Here is a 25,515-nt window from a genome sequence, read left to right on the forward strand (position 1 = left end):
TATACATGTTTGTGATTATAAAAATGATTGAGATAATGTCTATTTCAGATGTAAAATGGAATTTGAAATAAAATTTTTTCTCAATGAAGAGAGCATTGGAAATGAATGTCTTTCTGACCTTACAAATTTCGGTGAGTTTTTTTTTTTTTTTTGATCCTATATTTAAAGGGGAGTTTTGTTTTGAAGATGAAAGTGGGCCATTCACTTCATGTTCTTTTAATATTAACTGCTCTTTTTTTTTTTTTGGTAAATGGATCCAAAAATAAATTTGTACTCTAAGAAACTGGTTTTGAAGAAACTTAAAATAATGTGTTACCTTGATTTAATTTTGTTTCACCATAGAACGAGAGCTATCAGAACAATGGTGCATATATCTGAAAAATGTGATAAATCCTATTCAGCAACTGAGAGCAGATTTAAAATATAGACAGCATCACATTTCGCAGAATTCACATTCACATACTCAGTTAAACTCAGTGAAAGTACTGGAAGAGGTTAGTATATTACCTTTACTTTTAATAATCTAATAGTTCATTTATGTTCCAACTAGAACAGTTTGAGATAACAAACATCTGTGTCTCATGTATTTTAATGAAAAGTATAGCAAATGTGGTCTACTCAATTTCTTAAACATCCCTGAAGCTGTCTAAGCGTGCTCATTTCTCATCTGGAATGTTAAAGTGGCCACATAACTAGTCTCTCTGCTTTCATTCTTGTCCCTCCTCCCAGTGAATTCTGGGATCTACCTTCAGTGCAGGGGGATCAAGTCATGCACCTGGTCTCCCCTCAGGGCTCCTGCTGGGCCATAATTCCTCCCTATACATCAGGCTCCTCTCTGCTTCTTCAACCTCATCTCCTACCTGACATCCCCTTTCCTCCTAGATATTGTCCCACTGATGCTTCCTCACACATGCCAGGCTCCTTCATGTCTCAAGGCCTTTGCACTAGCCATTTCCTCCATCCCACCGATGGCACTTTTTGACCTTTAGATCCTCGCTTAAAAGACCTCTCCTCTGAGAGGCCTGTCCTGATCACCCACATGAGAGAAGCCACAGTCACTCCCTATTATCTCACCCTGTTTTTACATTACTTACCTCTTCCTGATACTTAGCTATTTTTCGTTAGTTTATTTGACTACCTTCCCTGACTAGAGTATTAACTCCATGATCATAGTTGTACTACCTGTAGGCTTACAGGTGATTTTTTTTTTAATTCTATTTTTCAGTTATTCTCTACTAGTGTTGTTATATTGCTTTCATAAAATATTAAAAATCCCATGCCCAGCTTGAGATTTGAGCAAGGATGCAAAGGAAGGAAGGGGTGATTGAAACAGGACAATCTGATAAGCTCTCTGTCTTACCACAAACAAAGTCGAAACGTGGGTGTAGAGTGGCTAGGAACCCCCTGTATTTCCGAGGCCCATTTTTGGATTATGTGTCTGGAAGCTCCCTGATAAGCTCTGCCTGGCTGTGGTATCTCTTGAGCCCTCTTCTTCAGATCCTCAAGGGATTTTCTCTCACCTTATTTTTCATCACTTATTGGCTTTAGAGAATAATTTCTGAAACTTTAAGTATGAATATTGGATGAATCACAATTATTTGCATGCTACTTATTTTAAATGTCTTATAGGTTGACTCTGTGAAAGAACAATTGAAAGCTGTCTTTGAAAAACTTAGTCTGGAGCAACAGAAATTAGAAAATAATCTTTCAGAGTGGAATATAAAAGTAAGTGTGACACAGATAGTAATTTGTTTATGTGTCATTTGTGTTAAATAAAACGATCATATAATTTTTTTTTTTTTTTAGATACTAGACCATTCTTCAGAAGAAAAGAATAACCTGCTTAGTGAACTTCCCATGGAATTAGAAACTTTGGAATGCCCATACCCTGATTTGAAATCTTCCATTTGTAACGAGTTCTGTAATTTTACAGAGAAATATCAAAAGAAACTTCAAGATTTTGATCTGCAGTTAGAAGACATATACAGGTAATAAGATGAAACTACTTGAATTATATAGATTTTTGCCACTAAATTTTTCTTTTTGCAGGAAGTTAGTATACTTCTGATTTACTGTTTTCATAGTTACTATGTGATTGGAATACAGTCAATCGATAAATATTTAGATTGACTATTCGTTGGAGAGGTTTTTTTTTTTCTTCAAAATAATTTCCCTGCAATAATGGTTTCAAAGATTTTTATAAGGTCGAAACATGATGAAAATAGCCCTCTCCTTGAGCTTTTACCCTCTCAGATAAGAAATATTAACAAACATGAAATTTCAATAACTATGAATTTTCATTTCAAGATGTGAAGCTCCTTTTCAGTGGAAATTTACAGATCAGCACTAATAATTGGTTGCAATGGAAAATGTAGCCACGGAATTATGTCATTTGTAATACACTGTGATTTTCTCTTACAGTAAACATAAAGTATATTTTGTTAATTTTCAAAAACATGCTAAATGTTTTTAGAAAGTGTACTTTTGGTTTTATCCTGAGAATGATAATTCTCTTCTGAAAGACAAGCATAATGTTAAGTGATTTAAAATTCAGTTTTGGCCGGGTCTGCCTCTGTGTAAATTCTGTTTTAAAATTTATTTAATGAAAAAAGTCAGAAGTGCCATTGTGGGTCACATCAACAGTTTACCTCATGTAATGTTCAGCAGATAAAGTTTCTAGGGAATATTTTGTAGGAAGAGATGGTTTTACTCTATCATATTGACCTCGAAATTTCTCCCTAAGAGTATATACTTAAAAAGACAGAAAAAATATTGAAGGGACACATTCATAGTGTCCTTTTACTAAGGGCTGTCACTTTGAAAAGGAAGAAAATAAATATGACGAATATCCATATTTCTTAACATTCCTTAATGAAATGCCTGTAAGTGAAACTCCTTTATATAAAATTACTACTGTTAAGAAATGAATACCAACAAGGAAAACCTTAAATCCTACCAAGTAGTTCTCTATTTTATTAGCTTTTTGATCCAAAGCCTTCAATCACTGCTTCCACATGTCTTCAGCACACTCGGAGAGGCAATCCTAGGTGAGGCCTGCCTGAGGCTTTCCCCATTTAAGCTTTTTTCTTACACCTCTGTGGTGATGGTCCGTCTTCCTCCCTAATAAACACCCTTCAGTCTCCTAAGAACCTCCTCTCTCCCTGCATTTTTGCCTTCCTTTTTGCCTTCTACCTTGCAATAAAGTTGAGGAAAAAATTAATAATAAATTATTTATATGTGTTGATTGATTAATTTCACTTTAATTGAAACGCAGTCACAATGAAGTGTTAACTCAACCATGCACTTAGTTTAAGTCTCTAATTGTGAACTAAATATCCTCTTTCGCCTCCCCATCGTAACCTTGTTTAAGAGATTTTGGAACTTATCAAGCAAGAGGGAGAGGGTTTTATTTTGATATTTTTGTTGTGTTTTTTCTTTTCTTTTTTGAGAGGTTCATTATAAGTAGGCTGATTTTGGCTGTGAAGAAGGTAAATCTGACCCTGTCCTTTTAAAGCAAGTTAGTTGCCTCATGACCTTTTTTTTCCAGATCGCATTTTGTCCCCCTAGCAAAGGTAGCTGAGTTTATAGTGTTTCTAGGTTAGCAGCTCCTAAACATGGAGAAGCTTGCCCTAGCAGTCTGTAATGCCTCCTTTCCTCTAGGACCCATACTTCACAGCCCGTTTTCCTACATTCCTTTTAATCTGAACTTAATTTCTGCTCTTCCTTCATACAACACTGTACCCTTCAGAAAAAATTGACATTTCACAGCTCCATTGGCATTACTGAAGACTGAGAAAATAAGATGAATATACATCACGTGCTAAGGGAAGGAACACTGAGGAAAAAATACCATAGGAAGACTTGATGGAGGAACCGAAATTCACATGGTGTTTGAAGAATTGGTAGGGTTAGAATAAGACAGAAAAGGGGTTGGGAGGACATTCTAAGAAGGAATATTAAATATCTAGACTATAAACCCTTTGAAGACAAAGTAATTTATTAGCAATATTTATATCTTTAGCGTCTAGGATATCCCAGTGCATAACAGCTTTTAAATAAAAGATTGTTCAATTGAGTTGAATTAAAGATAAAAACAATAAAGATGAGAGTGGCAAGGCATATTATGGGGGCAGTAGGAATCTATTTTGGCGGAATATAGGTTCACAAATCCTTGTTTAGTAGTCTGCTTACCTTACCGCATATAATCATCCAGGATAAATTTTATAAAATTAATGATGTTTTACTTGATGGATATTTATTGGGTAACCCCTAATACACAATGGTCTCTGCTGAGCTCCTTAATAAAGAGTTCACCAGACAGAGTAGACCAGAAAATGGCTTTTCCTTTAAGAAGGCTTGGAATATGAAGCAGCCTATACACGTGTACCCTGAACAAATAAAAAATACATGCAAACATCAACGAAGAGACTATTTTATAAATATGCTGACAGTGAATGATGAAGCATCAAGAAAACTGAATGAAATTTCAGGGGCAGTTTCACTGAAGAGAAAGTGAGTAAATGGACTATTTTGAATAAATACAAAGATAGTGGGCATCTGCAGTCTGGCTGGTGTGCATTAAGGCATGCAAACGTCCTATTCTAACTAGCACAATGAATTATATGTTGAAATGTTGTTATATTAATTGGTCTTCTAGTTTGCCAGTATCTGCCATTATTTCGATATAGCCATTTCCCCTTTTGGTTCCAGTTATTAGGCTTCGTAAGAATTCACATAGATTGCACATGCATGTACACAATTGCACGAGTAAATGTGTGCGTATATTAAACAGATGCATACCACTATGACATAAGAAGGTTGAAATATGTGGAAGACATTTTTAAACTATAAGTTTTCATTGGGCTAAAGGCAGTGGACATTATGGTTAATCCCAACATTTATTTTAATTCTCTCTATTTTATAGCAGCTCACTGGTTTGGCTTAAAATGACTCCATCCCCAGATCTAAAGGTAGGCCCAGGTGGGAGATGCATACCAGTCAGTAAATATATTTTCTCAGGCCACAATGACTAGCTCATGGTGGTCCAAATCAGGACAAAGCTCAGAACTTTTGTTAGATACAAAAGGAGTAGCACCTTTTCTTCCCTGTAGTTGTACCAAGAAAGTCCGTCGCTGTGGTTTCTGCTGGCAGCTGTCCTGTGAATGATGGAAAATAGCACACTGGGAGAGGACAGAGCCCAGATAATCATGGAGAAACTGAGCTGGTACCTTGTTTGAACTGCATGGGAAGCCAACCTCAATGTTGGATTTTCAAGGGCAATTAGTCCACATTAATGTCTTAAAACTGTGTGAACAGGGTTTTAGTTGCTTGCAACCAAAACATCTCTTATTTTATGCAATAATTGATTTAATTTCAAAATATTCATAACTTATTATGTACTCTATCAATTTAATACAATTGCAGTTGAAGAATTGTTAAAAAATAATTCCAAAGTTTATTAGGAAGAGTAAGCTCATAAAATCAGGCAAAATTTCAAAATGAAGAATAACTGGGGTAGGAGGTAGAGATGAAACTTACACAGCTAAATATAAATATATAATATCAAAATAAATTAGAAAGTTTTATATATCTGTGGAATATGTAGCAGAAAAGGAGAGCAAAATAGAAATACAGAAAACAAAATATCTATAATTTAATTTATTAGAAAGGAAAATTTTCAAATCTAAGGGAAAGATTGGATTATTTATAAGATAGCATTAAATGACAGGCAATTAGAAAATAAGGTTAGATCTCTTCCTTATTTTATATAACTCAATAAAACTACAGGTGCATTAAAATGTGAAGAAGAAAAATCATAAAAGAATGAGATAAAGACAAATATTAAGAATCCTTGGAGTGTGGAAAGCCTTTTAAAATATGTTACCTGCTGTGAAAATTGTAAAGAAAAAGTTTAAATAAACACAATGACATAAACATTAAGAAAAATCTAAAAAGATGATTTCTCAGACAAGTTTTAAATCTTTAAAGAATCATTAGAGACTTTCAGTTTCTGATCCAGCACATAAAGAGCTTGGAATTTACCACTCTGCTTTGAAAAGCTGAACAAACAAAAAAATCAACAACTCTTCGTAGATACATCAAAAAAATAAGGTCACAAGACAAACCATTGCCTCCAAAATTGGAGATACAGGTAAAATGGAAAGTCACAACTTACTTGAGAGGAAACCCATGAGCAGAAACCTCCATGGGGACAAGATGGGGTAGGAAAACTTGAACTATAATTGATGAATTGCTGGAAGCAGAATATAGTCAACTCTGGAAGTTAAAAACTCTAGGGGGCCTTAGTCATGGAAAGGGGTGGCACACACTTGTGAGTTTTACTTCCAGAAGGCCTACCATGTACTCACAATAAAAATCTGAGAAAAATCTCCTTGAGCCTCTGGCAGTGGGATGGAAAAAGGAATTATTTTGGAAATACCCCACGAAGTTCTATTTTTCTTGATAAGGGCTGCCCTCAGGAGAAACTATTTTGATAAAACTAGAGCCTAAATTGCTGGGGTTTTATGAGAGCCTAACCTACCTAAGGGCAGGAAAATACCTATCTCCAACCCTCTCTAGCCATCCTGTCCCACCTAAAGGGGGAGAAAAAACTGAGGACTGGTGAAGTTCACAGCCAGGGGCACAGGCTCATCAAAAGACAGACCTAATATAGGACTATAGAAAGCTTCTTCCCCACTGCCCCCCACCCCCTACAATATGCATCACCACTACATTATATACTAAAGGCTTATCAGCAGATTTTTTTACCCAGTATATCATGTCCACCTTTCAACATCAACAACAAAATTACAAGGCATACTAAGAGGCAAAAAGTTCAATTTGAAGAGACTGAGCAAGCAACAAAATGAGGGTGAGATGGCAGAAATGTTGGAATTATCAGACTAGGAATTTGAAAAAAAAAAGCTCTATGATTAATATGCTAAGGGCTTTAGTGGAAAAATTAGACAACATGCGAGAACAGATGAAGAATACAAGTAGAAAGGTGGAAATTATAAGAAATAATAAAAAAGCAATGGTAGAGGTCAAACACACTATAATGGAAATGAAGAATCCTGTGCTGGGCTCATTAGTAAACTAAAGATGACTGAGGATAGAATCTCTGAGCTTCAGTATAAGACAATGGAAATGTCCCAAACTGAAAAGCAAAGAGAAAAACAACTGAAAGAAGCAAAAGAATATCCAAGAACTGTGGGACAACTACAAAATGTGTACTATGTATGTACTGGTAATATGATAAGGAGAAGAAGGAAAGGGAAGAACAGAAGAAATATTTGAAGCAACTGAGACTGAGAATTTTCCCATATTAATGTCAGACACTAAACCACAGATCCAGGAAGCTCAGAAAACACCTCACGTGATAAATAACCCCCCAAAATTACACCTACACAAATCATATTCAGACTTCAGTTATCTCTCTCCTTGGTACTTACTCAAAGTAGTTGAAAACTTATGTCTACACAAAAACCTGCACATAGATATTTATAGCAGCTTTATTAATTATTGCTAAAACTTGGAATCAACCAAGATGTCTTTCAGTAGATGAATGGATACCTCCAGATATTGGAATATTATTCAACACTAAAATAAAAATGAGCTATCAAGCCATGAAACGACATGGAAGAAACTTAAATGCATATTACTAAGCTAAGGAAGCTAATCTGAAAAGGCCGGTATACTATATGATTCCAACTCTCTTCTGATATTCTGGAAAAGAGAAAACTATGGAGGCAGTAAAAAGATCAGTAGTTGCCAGGGGTTAGAAGGAGGGAGGTACAAATAGGCAGAGCACAGAAGATTTTTAGGGCACTGAAACTATCTGTATGATACTATAGTGATAGATATATGTCATTATATATTTATCAAAACCCATAGAATGTGCACCTAATGTAAACTAAGGACTTTGTATAATAATGATGTGTCAGTGTTAGTTCATTAATTGTACTAATGTACCACTCTTGTGCAGGATGTTGATAGTGGGGATGTTGTACATATGTGGGGACGAAGATATATGGAAATTTTTTGTACTTATGCTCAGTTTTTTTTGTGCACTTAAAACTAAACAATAAAGCTTATTAATTTAAAGCATGAATTAAAAAATAAATAATTTAATTGCTATTTAACTTTTCCAGAGCACAAAAGAAGGAAAACTTCTAAATTATGTTTATGAAACAGGCATTGCATTGATAGAAAAACTTGAAAAATATTGCACATACACACAAAAAACAATAGCCTGGTCTCACATCTGATACATAAATCCTAAATAAAAAATTTATAATGAAGATCCAGCAGCACATTGAAATAATAAATCTAAGGAGACTCTTTGTGGCTTACCTTTTTGGACACTAAAATGCCATTAAAATTTTTAGCATCTACTCTTTAAAAAAGGTAAAAATGTTAAATTATCTGACAAATACTTTTTAACCATTATAAAATGTATGAACTTTTCAAAACCTAAAGGGGAAACAATGGAAACACTTTTATAAGTGATAAGCATCTGTAATCACCATTATTTAATGTTATTCTGTATATACTAGGCAACAAAATTAGACAAGAGAAAGATGTTCAAGTTATAAACATTAAAAGAAATAGCTAAAATTCTTATTTTCAGATAATGAGTTTTTATTTGGAAAATCAAGGCATTTACCAGAAAAATCTATGCAAACAAGATAATTTAGTAAGATGGCAGAGTATAAAATTAATACAAAAAGAACCAAACCTGGTTTTATATACAAACAATGGCCAGCTAAAAGATAAAATTAATGAAAAAAACATAGTTTGCAATAGCAATAATAAATACAGAATAGGAACTCCTTTAACAAAAAATGCAAAGGATCTATACTATAGGAAGAAAACTTTAAAATGTTTCTTAAGGACATAAGACTTGAAAAAGCCATACCTTATTTTTAGAACAGAAGATTCAACAATTATATTTTCCCCCTCAGCCTATAAATTTAATGTGATTCCTATAAAATTATTCACAGAATTTAAAAAATTCATCTGAATTTTAGTTTTAAATTAAAAAGAAGTAAACAAAAATAGCTAGAAAAATTGTGGGGGTGGGGGGATGCAATGAGGAGGACTATTGCTATCATACATTAAACATTTTATAAATGATATCATTTGTTATGGATAGATAGGTCAATGGATATGATTTAGATTTTGAAATCAAATATACTTGCATAAGATTTGGATTCAGAATTAAGTTATAGGGGAAAGAGGCAGGGAGTGAGACATTCATTTTGCTGATGTGGATCACGCTTTGTAGTCGTAGCTTCCTAAAGTGGTGCAGGACCTTTCCTAATCACAAAAGAGGCATTGTGACTTTCTGGGAGCTAGAAATTGCTTCTGTAGCCCTTCCAATTATGTTGTAAGTCATATAATATCTGGTCAATACATTCCTTTATACTTAAAAAATTTCAGCGGTGTCTATCATTTGCAGCTAAACCTAACCGATGTGTAAGAATGTGGGAAGACAGGTATTTCATATTTCATATAGGGAGTCTAAGTTGGTGTAACTTTCCTAGAGAAAGCAGTTTGGTAGGACTCATCAAATCACAAAGCACATGCCCTTTTTCCAATAGTTTCCACATCTTAATAATATATCATATAAATATACTCAAATATATATGATTTATTTTTAGTTATTTGTATATGCATATAATGATTTATTATTTAGTTTATTGCAGTAACTAAAGATTGAGGAGAGAATTTTAATATCAATGAGGACTAATTTTATAGATTATTTGTACAATCAAACAATGTATTCTCCATATTTTAAAAAATGTGAATACTTAAGTTAACTGATATGGAATAATCTTCAAGCATTAGAGTTAGGATGTAGCAAACAAAACGATGTACAGAACACATTGCGTAAAACAGGGAAAATTAAATGTGTACTCGCACATAAACACAAACATGTATATTTGCTTCTATATGTCTGAAAAATTACGTAAAAACTGATAATGTTTATTGCCTTGGGGAGGGGAACTAGATGTGGGGGGGGAGGGGTGAGTGTGAGGGAGAATTTTTATTGTATAGTCCTTTTTTGTTATTCCTTTTGAATTTGAAAGCATGTGAACATATTATCAATTCTAAAATCAAAGAATGTTTTTAGAGGAAAATAACGAGAGTAAAAATTAAATGACAAATGGGAAAACATTTGAAATATATCAGGCACAACAAATTAAAATATCTAATATATAAAGACATTTTGCAAATGAATTGATTGCTGAACAGCCAGAGGAACAAAGGAGATAAAGAAACAACTTATCATTTATATTTTCAACAGTATTTACTGAGCAACTACTGGCATAAAAAGACAATAAGCCCTGTACTCATAAAACAAGATGGAGACACACAACAAACTATAAATACAACACTTAAATAAATTATACACCGTAGTGAATCAGAAGTTTATAAGTGCTATGAAAAGAATAGAGATTAGTGTAAAAGACAAGTTGCTGAGGTTGTGGGGATGGGGGGCAGACTGAAATTTTGAATAGAAGTTTGGGGGTAGGTTTGGCTGAGAAAGTGACATTGAGGCAGGCATGACAGAGGTGAGAGACCTATCCATTCAGAAATTTGTGATGTACATGTTTTATCCAGTGTTTACCCAGGTGGGCATGTGGTTTGCCAAAGGTTTGCATGGCAGGAACAGAGTGATAGATGGGGAGAGTAGTAGAAGATGCAGTCAAAAAAGTAAGGGTGAAGGGTGGGACATTTAGAGAGTTATAGTCATTGTAAAAACATTTAGATATGGGATGCTGTTGGAAGCAGAAGAGTGAAAGAAGTGTGCAGAGTAACAAGACTTAACTTATGTTTTAATAGAATTAGTTTGGCGGTTGTGTTTAAGATATTGATAGGGAGGGCAAAAAAACAGAATATTGAACACTTTGAAGGTTATTAAGGTAATCTGGATGAAAGATAATGGTGTCTTGTATCAGGAAGTAGAAGTCATGTGACATACTAAGCTTTTGGACATACTTTAAAAGTAGAGCCAGCAGCATCTGCTGACAGATTTCATAAGATATGTGAAAAAAGAAAACAACAAAAAAATAGTCTGATGTTTTTGGGTTGAGCAACTGGAAAGATAGAGTTACCATAACCTGAGATGGGGGAGGACTGTAAGTGAAGCTGGATTTGGCTGTGGGGAAGATCTAGCTCTCAGGTTTGGACATGTTGAGTTTGAGGTGCTATCAGAGATCCAGATTTTGAGAAGGGAGTCAATTATATGAGTTTGGAGGTCAGGAGAGAGATCTGAGCTGGAGATACATGTTTGTGAGTCATCAGCATGAAATTGGATGTGATCACCAAAATAAGTGAGTGACGAGACAGAGGAGAACAAAGACTGATCCCTTGGGTCTGGCTGTATTACAGTGCCAGTGAGAAGAGGGGTATCCAACAAAGGACTCTGAGAAAAGGTCTGTGAGATATGAAAAAAATCGAGTGTCCTGTCCTAGAAGGCATATGAAGAGGAAGGGGTCAGCAGTGTGAGCTGAGGAGGGGTCATCCATTGAATAAATGTGGCTAAGTCAAACAAATAAGACTGATAGTTGACTGTGGCTTTAGATGGTGGTTGTTGGTGACCATTTACACTGAAGAAGTAGGAGCAAATGCCTTATCGGGTTAGATTTGAGTGAATGGGAGGAGAAAATTGAAGACAATAACAGATAACACTTTTGAGAAGATCTTTTGCAAAGGAGAGCAAGAAAGGAGGACCAGACTTTATTGTTGTTGTTGTTTTGTCTTTTGTTGTGCTTAAAATGGGAGAAATATCAGCATGTTTGTTGTTGATGAGAATAATCCAGTAATGGAATTTACTACACAAGTGGAGATTAAGCACAGATGGTTCATCTACTACAGTAACAGGTTGGAATACAGAGTATATGGTACAGATGCTGGGAGTTGAACAGATGTCATGGTGGCCGTCCATGGAACTCTGGGCGGCAATTCTAAATATAATGACAAAGAAATTTATGAAAACCTCTCTACTCATCAAAGCAATGAAAAATTGAAAATGTTCAGATTTTTACCCGTCAAATGATAAAGCATAAAAGAAATTTATCCAAGGTTAAAAATATGGGGAAAATGGGCATTTTTATACATGATTGGTGTATAAACTCTTTCAGAAAGAAATTTGGCAATATGTCATCAAAAATCTTTATAAATGTGATCATTGTCTCTTTAGAAATAATCCTAAAGGAAATCATTATAGAAGTGAAATAAAAATTTGACTTGAAGGATGTTAACATTGTTTTTTTTCCCTTTTTAGTGATAGCAGCATCTTCAAAATGACTAAATAGACAACCAATGGGAAATTAGCTTCATCTATTATTATATATATATATATATATATATATATATATATATATATATATATATATATATACACACACACACACACACACACACGCAATGGACTACCACACTATCATTAATAATTATATTAAAGAAGTTTTATGGGCACAGATAGTTGCAATAAGTTGCTATGCAATTAAAAATCAGGTCACAAAATAGTTTGTATAACATGAACCACAGGAAAAAAAGCTGAAAGCTTATCTACTCAAATAAACAAGAACAGTAGTTATCTCCAGGTGGTAAAATTATGAATTATATTGGCATGCCTGCTCTTTCTACTTTGTAAAGCAAAAATACCAATTTTTAAATATCTAAGTTAAAGAGTAAATATCTTCTCATTGATATTTAATGAGTATCTATTACATGATATGACAAGTACATACATTTTAATCCTCAGTGCACCCCTTTAAAAAGCTCTATTTTACAGATGAAGAAACTACAGGTCAGCAAAAAGGTGAGCCATTCTCCCAAAGTTTCCTAGTTAGTAGATAGCTGAGCAAGAATGAGTTTCTTCTGCTCATCTGAATAGAAAACTTTTCCCTCACATCACACCACTTCAAGCATTTACATGTACCAGAATGTTGGTAAATTGGGTTGACTACTAGATCAGTGCTGTTTAATAGAATTACGATGCAAGCCACAGATGTGAGCAATGTATAAAATTTAATTTTTAAGTAGCCATATTACAATATTTTTAAAGATGAAATTTACTTTAATAATATATTTAACTCAGTAGTTCCAAAACATTTTAATTTCAACATATAATCAATATTTTAAAGTTATTAATATATATTACTTTTTTTTGTACAAAGTCTTTTAAATCTGGTCTGCATTTTACACTTACAGCACATCTCAGTTGAGACTAGCTACATTCAAGTGATATGCACATGGCTAGTGGCTACCATGTGGAGAGCACAGCTTTAAAGGAGGTTGTCTTTTACTAAAACATATTTATAAATTTTTGACTACAGTTGAGCCTATTTCTTTATTCACTACATTTGTGAAGCTATTTAGATTATATTAGGGTTGTGTTTCATTAGCAACATGAAGACAAATTTAATTGCTTGTTTTAGACTAAGATGAGATTGTGGCTTTAATTTCCTAGCATTTAGATAAATTAATTATAAAGATGAGAAATAATTGAATGATGCTCCATTTAACTATGTCAGATCTGAAGCCAATATGTGACAAAAGCTATATAACAAGTAATTTCTGCCTTATCGTTTGATAGACATATTAAATTTTATAGTATTGATTCATCATTATTATTCTATTATTCTATGAGATCTGAATTTGAATGCTATTTAAAGTCCACGATAATTTAACAATTTTTTCCCTCTGTGTGTATATTGCCAAAGCTCATAGTTTCATATTTTTTCAGCTAAGTTACTTCAACTTATCTTACTTATTAGCAACTTTCAAAATAGCTATTTAGTGGCCTATAGACTTTTCCTATATACATATTTTTTCTCTTAATACAGAAAGAATTGTTTTTAGAGAAAAAAATTTTAAACCGAGGCAAGCAAAGAGGAGAAACTAAAATTAATCTAAGTTCCCAAAACTCAAACATCTCCTCTGATAAGAGTTTGTATAATTCAGATATGTGTATGTTGTTTATAAAAATGAAAAAGTACTCTATACACATCCATTTTTTTCCTGTTAATAAACCAGATCCAATAGTATTTGTATTTCAATGAATATTTACTAACCTTCTGTATTTTAGGTCATCGTATTAAATATTCTTTTACAATATATTTTTTATTACATGCACAAAAAAACTCATTTTCGGGTTTTGCACAATTATTTATTACATAGTTTGATATTTGTTTAAAAACCTTGGAACAAACAACTTTGTCACTATATTTTGAGTAATTCCATGATTATTTCCTTAAGACAAATTCCTAGAAATGGAATTGATGAATCAAAGAGCCTGAAAAATTCTAGGGCGTTTGAAAATATTGCCATATTGCTTTCTAGGAAAGTAGAAACAATTTATACTTTTCTCTAATAGACTTTGTATCATTTGATTCATTTTTTTTTTAATTTTTTTTAGGCGAGGCAACCCTTGGTTGACCTCACAAATTACAAGGACCTTGTCAGTTTACAATCCCTTATTTTTTTTTTACAGCACCTGGTCTTCTTAGGTGGTCTCCCATCCAAGTACTAACCAGGCCCGACCCTGCTTAGCTTTCAAGATCAGATGGGATCGGGCTTGTTCAGGGTGGCATGGCCGTAGACTCATTTGATTCATTTTTCACTGTTGATCGAGGCATTGGATATTGCTATCAGATGTGAATAGCACCAGTGTCTTGTTCATATTGTCTTTCTCTCTTTTCCCAATATTTATCTGCATAGCATAGTTGCATAGCGTCATGGTCCTTATGAGAAAATTTTGCCAACAGAATTGACAAAAAGATGAAAAAGATAAAAGATGAAATAGATAAAAGCCAGCATCTGAAGCTAGTACTCAACAAACAGTGAGTGTCCTCACATAATTTTATTTTAAAAATATTTGAATAGACAAATACTAACGTGTTTGACTATTGCTTGATAAATACAAGATAGAAGAGAGAAAGGAACGTAATAAATAACTGACATTTGCTTACTTGATGAACTCACAACACGTTAACATGGGAGCCTTAATTACCAGGTGGCATTTTTCTCTGAGAATATAGACTTAGAACTTTCAGAAAGTTTCAGTGCTTGGTCATGTTCAGTCTCAGGTTCTACATTTCTGGCCTGGGCTCGTTGTTAATTCAGAGGTAGTTAATAAGGGGAGAAGTGCTCAGAAACAGGAGCATAATTATTTGAACACTAATGTATTCACTGAAGCAACATTCTGGGTCACTGCAACTTCTATTTTCTCTTGGCATATTCCAGCAGAGATTATCCAACCTGACCTTGAAATTTATATTTGTTATGGGAGGAATAGCTATAGACTATGATCTTATTTTTGGTCTTGTGTATTTTGTAGGTTTCTCTTAAAATAAATACATCATTAAAAATACTTAATTACTTTATGACTCTTGGACCAAAAGCCACATTTGGTGATTGTTTAATCAACTTTGGATTTGTTGTGGGAATAAAGCGTATTTTAAATCCTCTTGGCTATAGTGGAATGTATTTTATCAAGGGGAAAAATGGGTCCAATTGTTATAAGATATCTCAAAAACTAGTCTTAGAATTTGCCTTTGCTTAATTAATAACTCAGCCAGTATATTACCTGTATGTTATGTTATTTAAATGTATTTGTGAAAAGTGAATCTAGGAATAGTGGCTATAAATTTCTAGATCAACAGTCTTTATTATGAATATCACTGCAGCCTACACCTGCCTTCTTGATATAATTGTTTCAGCTAGGAACTGCACAGTGTAATGGTGCATGAGTCTACATTTTTAATACTTCGGGAGACTGAAAAATCTGGATTTTACAAGGTGAAGGAGTAAGAGTCATTTACCAGACGTTTCTGTTCTTTGCTGAGTGTGAAATCAAAATAATCATAAGTAAATCAAATTGGAGAAAATGGAATCAGAGCAGCTTGACAAATTCGTGTCCAAGACAATTGACATGTTATTTTTTAACGTGGATGATACAAATAGAATTTAATAAAATAATAAAATATATGTAGCTATAAGCAAAGACAAGATTAAAATTTCTATGGACAGTGTTGACAAATTTTGATGTAAGAGGAACTATAACACCTATTTTATATTTCAAATCAATTATTTCCTATTCCTTCTACCTGGAAGTCCAACTATGGATAAATATAATCCTTTGAGTAAAACCCTTTCGTTAGAACTGTAACTATGGAGAACAAGTAACATGAGAAATTACAATCACCACACTCACAGTTTTATATTTATTTCTCATATTAGTGCCTATAAAAGAACATAAAGTTGAACATTGTTAATATCATTTTAAAAAACTGAAGAAGAGAGCCACCACTCTCCTAATTGATTCTTATTATTTCTTAATGATTACTGGTAGTTTGTTTTAGGTGATATTATATCATTTTTATGTAGCAATTAAAATTTCAGAAGCCCTCATGATGGCTAATTAAGGTTTTCCTCATGCCATCCCAAAGGAGTACACCAGTTTTATTATTTTTGCTCTTGAACCTGGAAAACTGAGCATAATATGTATATAAAGTAAATTTGTTCACTTCAACATTATTGCAAATAATGTATTTATAGATGATCATGTCTTTATTTATTGATTCTGTTCATTTGCGTTCGAGCTGGTTTTGTTTAGTTTTGTTTTTTTGACCTAAACGTGGCCCTTGATGTTAAACACTTTTCTCTTCCAATCAGCTGACAAGTGTTACTGTAGATACTGGTTTCTGGCCACATTGGGTCTGCATCTCTTTAATTTCTACATCTTTCACAGTGCTTTCCTTCCAAAGCAATATTAGGATGCTGTTTTTAAAAAAAAAAAGTCATTTTTCTTCCCTTCGATGATAAGAAATTCTGAAGCCATCATTTTTAAAAGGCTGACATTTCCACTTTCCTGTCACCCCTCAGAACAATATAGTTTTGGGATGCTGGTGTAAGTTCTAGTTTCACCCTATGGTCCACTTTTGTTGTTGTCATTGATTCTTCAATTCAGTAAATTTTGACCATACTATTGAGATCTCACTTTATTCTGCCTTTCAACTCCCAACTGTGTAGCCAGACAGGGCAGAACTCGGGACCCTGGAGGTAAAACAATGCTAAATGGGAATGGATCCCATTGGAAGGTAATGTACATACCCTAACAAAGCCCAAGAGCAGATTTTCTTGGTCAGAAATGCATCTGAGGCCAGGGAGATCCCTGTAAACCAGGCTGAAAATTCAAGATAGATTTGTATTTGGACATTGGTCCTGAGGTGGTGGAGTGGTGGGTAGTAGAAAAACAGTTTCAGGAACCAGGCTGATTAGATTTGGTGTTTGAACAGGTTGGATTTGGAAAGACAATGTTGAAAGTGAAGTCAAGTTATATTTTCTACAGGGTCAGACCTAGTACAGCCAAACAAGCAGATAGTGTCAGAGCTATTTTTTACCCACATTAATCCACCAGTGGCTCACTGCAATCATGCTTCTCAGTGGAGGAGCACTAGATGTCCCCTGACAATGTTATACCTGGAAAGATAAGAATTTTTCTTCAGGCTAGATTCACTATGGTCATTTTCCAATCTCAAGGCAGTTGCCAGATGCTGAAAATTGCATCACCTGGCTTTCAGGAGACAGTAATTACTATTTTTGTTGTAAAACTCCCTTTACTCTGAGATAACGTAAAACAACTTTCAGCCAGTTTGTAAACACCATGTTTAGTTTCATAGACTTGTTTTTGTCGTTAATGTACCTGTTACCCTTACATATCTTGTTTACCACCATTGTCTGCCCCTCCCTCCCAAATGTGTTTTGATGTCATGGAACCAGACCTCAGGGAAGTGGTTTAAACATGACTACAAAGAAAACCAGTAGCTAAGTTATTGTGATTCAGTTTCGGGGATAATTCAAACACGTATAAATAGGGAGACAATCAGCCTTGATCTGGTTGAATTCTCACAGCCCTGTTGTCCTTCTTTTTTGAATTACCTGTTTTGTCTCACATTCTGTTGAAATTATATCAGCGGAATTCAATATTTGGGAGCCAGGTATGGTGGGTGGGAATTGCATGGTAAATATATCATACTTCTGCAGGCTAAAATTCCCTGAACTGTAAGAAGTGCCCAATTAACCTGGAAACTATAAAATCTTAGAGTGCTATTTTAAAGATGAAAATTACAAAATAATTTAAATTAGAAAATTTAGATGGACAAAAAGAATAGGAATAACAGAGACCTGCCAAAGGTCTTTTGTCTAAATATATTTTAAAAATTGCAAAAGTTTAGAATAATTTTAAAATATTCTTTAATTTTTTAAAAAAATTATAGTCATTTTTTGTCAAATTTAGAAAGTAGATAAGTGATCCAATTATTTTTCAATGCCTGAGTGAATTAGCTCGTTCTGACATCATAGTCACCAGCAAAACAGTTAAATTAAACAAGAAATTCAGAAGGTAAAAGCTAAGCTAGTTATTTTATAAAACTAAGCTATTTTATGTAGATTTTTCTGTAAATTGACAGATGAAGATTTGATTAGGAAAAATAAACATCCAGATTTGAATTTAGAAATGCATATTTTATTTTAAAACTTTATTTTAATTTGATTTTATTTTAGAGGCTAAGTAAGAAATGACTACTTTGTTATTGTGAAGAGGCTATTATGGTTGAATATTCCTCTTAGATTTATACCATCCAGAAGACTATGTATACATAGAGAGAGGTGGGAGTTTTCTGCCTCACAAACAGCATCCTAATGGAGATGTATGACTGTGCCATTAGTATTGCTGATGTGAATATTTGCTTTAAGATTTAAGCCTGTGGCTGTGAAAACTGCTATAAATACTCTAAAAATAATAATATTGTGAGTATTTCTATATTTCTTTAAGATGTTTTTCATTTTTATTCCATGTATACTAGAAAAAATGACTTGCAATTTGTATAATTGTGGTAATTGGAAAAAAACTATTGAGATGAGAGATTTCTAAAATTAATAAAGAACAAGATGAATGTGATCAATGTTCATGACATATTTTGTTTGGAATATTTGGTTTTAATGTTATATTATCATTTTATATGTTTAAGTCATTTTAATGTCATTAAAATGGGACATAATTAATACATTCATGCAATGTATAAAAATGCACTGAGTGCCACTAATTCTCCTGCTGCTATATTTATTTATAGCAATGTACACTGCTTAATGCTTTTATTTGAAAAATATTTTTGTCAATGTTTGCTATTTGCGCTTCCTCTTTGAAAAAACCTTGCACCATCATTCAATATGAGAGATCATCAAAGCAATTAGCTTAGAAGTACCTATCCATCTACCATCTATTTTTGAAAATTATAGGTAAGATTGCTTGTTGATCATCTTAGGTCAGGTTTGGTAGAAGCAAAGCTGAGACAGGGATTATAAGAACAAATGATTTGTTTGTCAGTGCTCTCAGGAGAAGTGGGGTAAAGTAAGCAGGATAGAGGAGGAGAAATGTCTGCAGGAAGATCTCAGTGAGACCGAGCTGCAGTTTGTTCCCACAGTGAAACTCTAGAGCATGACTAGAACCACAGAGTTGGTCCCATCTTGAGGCAATTGGGATGGTCTTCTGTATCCCCATGTCAGTCAATCACTGGTTGTGGCTGGCACTTGAAAGCAAGTGGGTGAGTGGCCTCCCTGTGTAAGGCAGTTCCCAATTGGCTCAGGTCAATTCTCTAGAGAAGGGAGATGCGTCTGATAGGAATTCTAGCTAATACAGGTGATCTGTCATGGCATCGACATTATCTATTACATAATTGAATGACAATTTACAAGAACAGAAAACTTACTGGATTTAGAGTCTGTCACTTCTTCTTCCCCAACACACACACACACACACACACACACACACACACACACATTTGTAATCAGAAAGGTGGAAATTCAAACCATGTTCAAGTCCCTTTGATTACAGAAACAGTTTAAGAGCATTAATGGAGACATGGACTTTAAGATTATTTTGTTGTTGCTGTTGCTTGTGGTTTAGTAATAGAGAATTTATGTGGCAAGCTGCTATTAAAATGCATTTATGTAATCATAAATGAAAATGAGTTCCTTGAGAGAGGACCTGAGATATTGTCCTTGAAGTCTTGAGGGTGTTTTAAATGCCAAGTACACTCAGACATGCCTTTCTCCAAGCTTAATACCCCTATTTGAAATGCTTTATTTGCAAAAGGCTTTGACTCTCTATACCATGCCTAACTGATTTAGTCAGAACAAAACATTCAAGGTGGTCAATGAATGAACTCATCTCAAATTCTTTCTCTGAAATAGATTATGTCATGTTGAGGAACTATAGAGTATGCTGCTTCCTGGTGAAACATATCCAACCCTCTTTTACTTCTCATTATGGAACTGATAAGGGAAGATTACCTTTGAAAAAGAATTTTTTTCTTTCTTGTTGCTTACCAGAATAATGAAATGCTTTACAGGAACTAGATAAACTTGCATAAAGACAGTGAAATTCCCATTACTATCACTGACTTAAGTAGATTTTTATTGTTTTAAATTGTCAAGTATTTTTCAAGGGCATGGAAGACATATTATGAAAAATCCTTTGGATTGCACAGTTAACTTTAAAGTAGAAGATCACTGATATAGTAGAAATAAACAATAGCAAATCTTCATCTTGGATCAAGGAAATATTTGTTGCTAATAATATTCCCTCTGATTGCATCTGTATTTGATTATTCTAATTTATTAGACAGGAATAACAATATGCAAATAAACTTGGAATAATAAAGAGACATTAATTCATTTTAGAGTTCAAGCTGATATTGCAGCCTTTTCACTCTGCATAGGGCTTTGCTAATACAATTGACCCTTGAAACAACACAGATTTGAGCTGCATAGGTCCGCTTATATGAGGATTTTCTTTCAGTAAATACAGTCAGCCCTTTGAATCTGTGGGTTTCACATCTGGATTCAACCAACCACATGCCGAAACAGTATTTTCGCATTCCCACCTGCAATTTTCTAACCACAGATTCCCAACCTCCACATCAAAAATACTGTTTTGAATTCTGGTTTGGGTGAATCTGCCCATGTGAAAGGTTGACTATAAAGTCAAGAGCTATACACGAATTTTCGACTGAGTGAAGGTCAGAGCCCACCCATCCCGTGTTGTTCAAGGGTCAACTGTACTTTACATAGAACACAAACCAGGTCAGTGCCTAAGAATTTTCTGAAGTGAAAAGGGCATTTTCGAGCACAGTGGACATGTTATTGGTAAGGTGACTTGAGGTGATCCTATTAACAAACAATTTCTTCAGTGATCTGAAATTTAATGTCATTGGTTATCTTTTCACTACCAATATCTAGTCTTACCCCCACAAAGGAAGAAGTTGAGAAGTAAAAGATGATTTTAGACTTGTTTTTAAATCAAACCTTAAACAAAACTCCTTCCTCAGGCCTTAGTTTCCTTTGTGTAATGTTTCATTTAACTGTCTACATTTGTATTTTCCTCCAGTCTAGAAATAAGAACTTTTGTCAAATAAGTAAAATTCCTTTTTAAACTGTATGTTTAATAATAACTTATTTCCCAATATTTTAAAATTTCATTTCTTGCTCATGATTTTTAAAATAATATAACAAGGTAGAATAAATATTTAAAAAATATGTCTGATTGCCAAATTTTTTCAAATTATGCCTGGAACTCGTGGCAAGACCAAATAAAAGATCGAAAGAACCAATTATATTAGAATTTAGAAACTTTTCTATAGCAGATATTTAATTTGGCTAATGTATTTTTTTAAAAAAAAAACAGATCTCATGTAATCATTATCATTTGCTAATAGCTCGAACAGTTTGAGGTTCCTCAAATTCCATAATTGTTAAAAATATGGTGACATTTTTGTTGCTTCCAGAAACTTTCAGTTAAGTGAAGAAGACCACTGGGTTTACCAGGCTGTTTTGGATCAGTATCCTGGAGATCTATGTGGCAGAAGGACTCTGTATCTGGACATGTTACAAAGATATTTTCCTCACAAATCTAGGCATGATTTGGTGAGTGCTAGACCTTATATACTGGCGAGTTAAATTGTTTTAGTGGTCAATAATTATTAAGCAAAAATATATATTTTAAATAGTATTCTAAAAATTATTTTTTCCTATACTCTAGAAAATAATAGGGTTGCAGGTTGAAAGGCTGACATTTTTCAAGTCTGTATGGTCCGTAGAATGTTGGAAGACCCCTCTGACAACATTTACTCCAATGCTTTTACTTGCCCCTGAGATTCCACTGTGGCACCCAGGTCGCTCTGCTAGTGTTTGACCTCCAGGTGTCTGTATATTCACCCACCCACCCTGGGTGTCACCTGAAAGTGGGTGCCAGCTCTTTCATCCACACAGTTGCCACACCTCAGTCCTTCTAGGCATGGGGAAGCCAACACTTGCCTTGGGGGCTGGTGCTTACCTATACCATCCCCTCCACAACTCCTCTTGATCCCTCCAGACGGGTCTGAAGCACAAATGTCTCAAATTCAGAACTCAGCCATGACTAAAATTTCCCTGAGAAGGGTCTGGAAAGTTACTGTTTCATTCTTAAGTTGACAAAACAAAAAAATAGAAGTTACCATGTCACCGATTAATTTCATAATAACTCACCTTAAAACATATATGTAAACAAACATACATAGAGTCTTAACTTTTCAATGGGCCATGCTATAAAATATTATCACATAATATGCATTTTTGTAATTGTTTTAAATTAAGTTGCAACAATATTAACATGTGTATAGAATTTACCTGTCAGTCATGTGTAAACTCCTGTAACACACATAACAGTAGACAAGGGAAGATGTATTGTTATATTTATTTTCAGATGAAGAAACTGAAGCAAAGACCATATAACTAATATGACCATCTTCTCCTATCCTTTCTCCTTCACCCCCACCTAATAATTATTTGTTTTAATTCTGACCTTTATTTTATAGCAGATACCTGCTATATAAAAACATGTTATATAATAAATCATTCTTTCTAGAGTTTTTAAAGTCTTAATTTATTAAATTAGATCTTTCTTTTTATTCTCTCTTAAATCTAGTTGCTTCTGTAATGAGCTGTCATTTTTAACTTTGTAGACTTTTGTATTTGCCTACTATTTACATAATAAAGATTTTTTCATTTCTTACACTGGGTTGATTAGTATGCAGTTCTTCATGGTGTATGCTTCCTTTCTTAAGGTTTGACAGGTTTAAAGTATTTTTTTTGGCTTTTAAGAATAAAGCTAAGAAGTTTACAGAACAGATTTTAGTAGCCGATGTTTGGTTTAAGTGAAGCCATAGCCTATTTCATCATATACCTCATTTACCATACTTAAATTATCTTTGGGTTAGGACCAACCTAATTCCTCTTGCTAGCTTCTTATCTTATACCTCTTAAGGGTTAAATAATGTATCAAATCAGAGACATTGTCTATACTGGCAAATAAAGAATTATTTAGATCAGCGACTCTCAAGTTCAGGAGACACGCCTTTATATAATGAGCATTTCAGAATCACCTACAGAGATTTTTCCAAATACTCACAGTATCTCCATTCCTGTTCTTCCCCTCAAGACTGATATCTCCCCTGGTTGCGATTCATTGCCAACAGGAACCACTGGCACCAATGTGAGAGTGTCATGTCCCTCAGGAGTGTGGGACGGGAAGGGCTAATATCATTGCTATAATTACTTCAAGTTTATACATTATAACATCTGAATGTTTCAATAATCAAGGGCAAACTGAGTTTTCAGGATTATTGTTAACAATTTTTTTATGTTTATTAGCACGTGTCTAACTGAAGCACTTGAACTGATTGTTAAAATACCAAAACTGATAAAGATGGAGTATTTTTGAAATTAAATATGTGGGAAATAATGCTTTCTGCTCATAGATTCATTGTCACATAGAAGTGGAAGTTGTTTTAGGGCCATCTGGTCTGACTCCATCTTACACAAGGAAACTAAGGACTTTTGAATGTTAAATGACTGGTCCTCAGTCCCTAGTCAGCCACAGGCTCAGAACTCTGGGTCCGATACCTGGTCCTGGTTGCTGCATTTACTATTAAGATATTTGTCCTCCATTTTTCGGAATCATTTGTTATTCATTTTTGTAACAATGACATAAAGCATAGACTCATTTTCATAATAAGTCTAATAATAACCATCTGTTAACTTTTCAGGTTGAACACGAGAAATATTGTGACCAATATCACTTTGCTAGGAAGCAGCGAAGGATCTTGATAGCAAATTGGAATAAGAATAGGAGAGATTTTATACAGAAGGCTGTGCTGACACTCGCTGAGGCCTGCGCAACTCATGAAATGGAGAGCACGTTGGCTAAGGACAGGAAAAAGCAACAGGAATTGTGTGCTGATCTGAAAGCCAAGGTCAGATGCTTTGCAGGTGTTTCAGTATTTGCCTGGGTATTCATTTAAGAATCCACTCTAACTTTTTATTCAAACCCAACCTAAAGTTCAGTTTCTCTAAAAAGCCTATTTTGAATAAAATTGTTAGTTTGAACCATATGAAATTGCAAATCTTTTAGGTCAAAATACTCAACAATCAACAATTTTATGTAGTTCGACCTGAAGTTATTATAACAGGAGGTTAATATTGAAGTCTTGATTGAGAGATACCAACACCAACCATCAATGCTGCACACCAGCATGAGGTGCTGACAAAAATGCAGAGTGTAATTGTAAAGTCAATGTCTGATTCTGGTTCAAAGGCTCTTGGCCCTGTCCTTCACATTAAAGATGTTTTAAAAAAAAGGTCAAATTAAGAGGAGAGAGGATCTATGAAGAGTTCTGTTGGGAGAGTTTGTGTGTGAGTCCTCAACAAAGTGAAAAGGGAAGGAGATGGAGTTTCTTTCTTTGCAGACCCAATGAGGGACCTCTAGCATGGCTTGGAGAATTTCATGAGTAACTCTGTAGTTGGAGGCATGAGGACTGGTGTCTGATGTTCACAGGGAAATACAGAAGAGCTGTCTCAGGTTCAGAATTGAAAATAAGAGTGGCAGCTGCATTGGGAATAACTGCATTCCCCAGACTGGTTATGGTGCATGTGTCCTGGAGGCCCCATGTGGGTAGGACCTCCCTGGGAGTGTTGGCAGAGCCATTAAAAACAAATTGTATTGAGGTATAGCATGCATACAGTAAAGTGCATGGATCTTGGTTTATTGATAAATGATGTGGTAGGACGATGAGGGCACAACAAGAAATTTTATTCTCTTGATAGAAAAGAATAAAGTGGTAGATGTTATACTATAGCAATTAATAGCACATAAAAACTAATATTTCTTTTTTAAAAGATTAGAAGAAAAATGCTTGCTCTGCATTTCTTAAACAAAAAGATATTTCTTTTGAAATTGCATAACTTTGGGACTTAAATGGAATAGAAGCGGCATCAGGTCTGATCTACAATAGGCTACAGAGCTAAGGTACATTTCTTCTCCATCTGCAGCTAATAAGAAGCACACAGGGGTCAGAGCCATGACAAGTCCTATATACTCCTAATCTGTTTATATTCATTTTGCAT

At 34.2% G+C, this 25,515-nt stretch overlaps 1 protein-coding gene and 1 pseudogene across 2 annotated transcripts in view; one reads left to right on the plus strand and one right to left on the minus strand.

Annotated features, from left to right (window-relative positions):
• The window catches only part of CCDC148 (coiled-coil domain containing 148), a 198,471-nt gene that overhangs the window by 67,350 nt on the left and 105,606 nt on the right, over positions 1 to 25,515 (plus strand). Inside the window, exons 5-10 of one of the 2 annotated variants that reach the window (XM_011359009.2) lie at positions 49 to 131; positions 343 to 494; positions 1,630 to 1,725; positions 1,807 to 1,988; positions 21,861 to 21,999; positions 24,159 to 24,365. In XM_011359009.2, coding sequence (XP_011357311.2) covers positions 49 to 131; positions 343 to 494; positions 1,630 to 1,725; positions 1,807 to 1,988; positions 21,861 to 21,999; positions 24,159 to 24,365 — 859 coding nt within the window. The remainder of the gene's footprint in view (positions 1 to 48; positions 132 to 342; positions 495 to 1,629; positions 1,726 to 1,806; positions 1,989 to 21,860; positions 22,000 to 24,158; positions 24,366 to 25,515) is intronic. The other variant, XM_011359026.2, reaches the window with a different exon arrangement.
• Positions 14,498 to 14,616, minus strand: LOC111739663 (annotated as a pseudogene).

This window comes from Pteropus vampyrus, unplaced genomic scaffold (genome assembly GCF_000151845.1).
Source record: "Pteropus vampyrus isolate Shadow unplaced genomic scaffold, Pvam_2.0 Scaffold2, whole genome shotgun sequence".
NCBI classification, from domain to species: Eukaryota; Metazoa; Chordata; class Mammalia; order Chiroptera; family Pteropodidae; genus Pteropus; species Pteropus vampyrus.